Source organism: Phytophthora infestans, genomic scaffold (assembly GCF_000142945.1).
Source record: "Phytophthora infestans T30-4 supercont1.14 genomic scaffold, whole genome shotgun sequence".
Classification (NCBI taxonomy): Eukaryota; Oomycota; class Peronosporomycetes; order Peronosporales; family Peronosporaceae; genus Phytophthora; species Phytophthora infestans.
This window is the reverse complement of record NW_003303745.1, coordinates 1,213,497-1,216,099: the sequence shown is the minus strand read 5'-3', so window position 1 is coordinate 1,216,099 and position 2,603 is coordinate 1,213,497. Positions and strand designations below refer to the sequence as shown.

Below are 2,603 nucleotides of genomic sequence, written 5' to 3'. Positions count from 1 at the left end.
TGATGTACCTTCTCCCTTGTGTTTTCTGAAATGAAAGTTCTGACATTGCACCATCTAAGCCATCTGTTGAATTGATTAGTAGATAGTTACGACATTACTTGGCCTCTGCTGCCTCTCAATGCCGTATGAGTTACGACATTGACTCGGAAACCTGTTGAAAGTTTATATGCCAATCTCCATAGCAAACACATGGCCAATACAAACACCAAGATCCTATGAATGGCGTATCTTACGACATACGCTTACACGCTTGTGGCGAGTACCGTTCGGAGCCAATGTTTTAACGAGTACGTTTCGAAAGATATTTAAATTACGCCTGGTAATTTTTAATCACGCTTAAAGCAACTATAGCGACCCAACATGTCTCATATTTACGGTTGTCGTAACGACTCCGGCCAATAAATGACGTGACGGCATCGTAAAAACTCCGTTCTAATGAATGTACAAGAACACCGGTAAATCTAATTACAGCACCCAGCAATCGTTCATGAATTCAATCTACTCGTCAATGTCAATTTATGAAAACAAACCTTTGTATCAACATGCTTCACACGACTCGAATCAACCCGCACATTGTAGTGGGTCTTCCTATTGTTGGCAACCCGGATTGTTTTTTCCACCAGCCCACACGCGTGTTAATTTGGTGTTACGATCCCGAAAAAATCAATTCAATTTTAAAACTTACTACTGTAGCAGCCCCCCCCCTAATAGCGTGTGACGTCAGAGTCACTAATGTATTTCAGCTCCTACTGTAGCGGTACACGTGCAGTACCACTACAAAAAGGTGTTGTTACAGTATTAGTGTAACGTTAGGTTCAATTTGCCAAAAACATAACAGTCCTTGGCAACTCATTCATAGGTGCGGAATTACATTTCACGCAGACACATCCATGTTCCGCAAACCACTCAAAACTTCCTCCTCTAAGCGTGACGTCCGCGAACAGCGCACTTGTCGCTCGATGGACCAACAGGGGTATCGGTAGTCTCAGCAGACAAGTCAGACCCAGAAGGCGTCTCCTGAGTCGAAGTGTCAGCCGAAGCCTCCGTGTCCAAGCCGGAGTTCGAGTCAGCAGTCGACTCTTCAGCGGTATCCGAGGAAGCGTCAACTGCCGAGGGTGTAGCAGTAGTCGCCGTAGGAGCCTCCGTGGCTTCGGTCTCCTCGTTCGAGCTGTCGTCAGTAGCATAACTGGCATCACCGGCAACGCTGGAAGCCGTTTTGGACGTCGACTTTTTCGACGTAGATCCGCCTAGAGAAGCGAACTTAGCGGCAGCAGTGGCAATGACCGTGGAGAACAGTTCGTCTTTGTCAAAGATCGCGTAGCCGTCGTCATGCGTGTTGAGCGACTTGACCCCGAACTGCCAGTACTGCATGTTGGACTTGGACTTGTACACTTCATCGCTCCAAGCCAAGTAAGAGGCCGAGTCAAGAGGCTTAATTCCGTACTCCTCAAGCACCACAGGCTTGCCAGCCTTCGTGCCCGAAGCCACGTGATCTTTTATCCACTTGACACCCCACGTTTTCGCCTCAGCGGTGGCCACACCCCATGAGTCTGGGTACGCGTGGTACGCACCGTAATCGATACTTTTAATGGCCAAGTTGGCGTCAAAGTCGACACCCGACGGGCCAGAGTACAGATAGACGCTCTTATCCGTGTTCATGAATCCCTCGCTGCCTGACGCCACGAGATGGTTCGAGTCAAGCGATTTAATGTACTGCACCGGAAACGATAAAGGTTAAAGATCGGTAAGATACCGATAAATCACGTAGACTTACCGCAGACATCTCGGTCATCCAGTCGGTAAGTGTCTTAGCATTACAGTTCCCGGACTCCTTTAGAGCTCCGGATCCAGCGCAACGACACTCGTTACACAACTGCCAAGCCATGATGGTCTCTTCGTCAGCATAGCGCGTCACAAACACCTTGACGAAGTTCTTGTATGCAGTCTTGATCTTCTCGTCCGTGTAGAAGTCGTCGTGGTATTTACCTCCGAGTTGCTGGACGTACACATCTGATAACAGCACGCTCATTTCAGTTAGTAACTAAGGTTTTTATCGAACTAAGTTATAATACAGGTACTGAACGCACCAATGCCGCCGTAGTCGGACCAATTGTTCACGAACGGCACGACCAGCTTGACACCGGCAGTCTTGGCCGCTGCGACCACCTGGTCGAAGTAACCGAGACCGTTGTCGCCAGTGTTAACCGTGGGTTTGCCGTTCTCCCATAGCTGGTACACGACGTTGTACGGCGCCGTGCCGGTCTGGTTCAGGTCGGCAAAGCCCCAGGTTCGGCACACAGTCAGGTCGCTCTTGGCCATGGTGTTGAATATCGTGGATAAATCCGTCTTACTCTGCAGCAGCGAGCCAATAGAACAGACAGTGAGTCAACGCCGGCCGAGATGGCGGTAGAGAGCAACACCACTTACCCACGTGATCTCTGAGGCCCAGTAGGCGTTGGTTCCGAACACGTAGAATGGTTGGCCATCCAGCTCAAAGTTGGTGCCCGACGTTGTCACGTAACCCGCAGTGGCGGAGTGGGCGGACAGTGAGGCAAATAGCGCAGCAGCAGTGGCGAAAACCTTCATGTTTGACACGGTTCCAG

General features: G+C 49.8%; 1 protein-coding gene across 1 annotated transcript; it reads right to left on the bottom strand.

Moving 5' to 3' along the window:
• Window positions 1-921: 921 nt before the first annotated feature.
• Window positions 922-2,603, bottom strand: PITG_09185 (mannan endo-1,4-beta-mannosidase, putative; the record flags this gene model as incomplete). The annotated part of the gene is made up of 4 exons (XM_002903443.1): window positions 922-1,713; window positions 1,775-2,010; window positions 2,088-2,352; window positions 2,428-2,603. The coding sequence occupies 4 exons, from the start codon at window positions 2,584-2,586 to the stop codon at window positions 922-924; spliced, it is 1,452 nt and encodes a 483-aa protein (XP_002903489.1).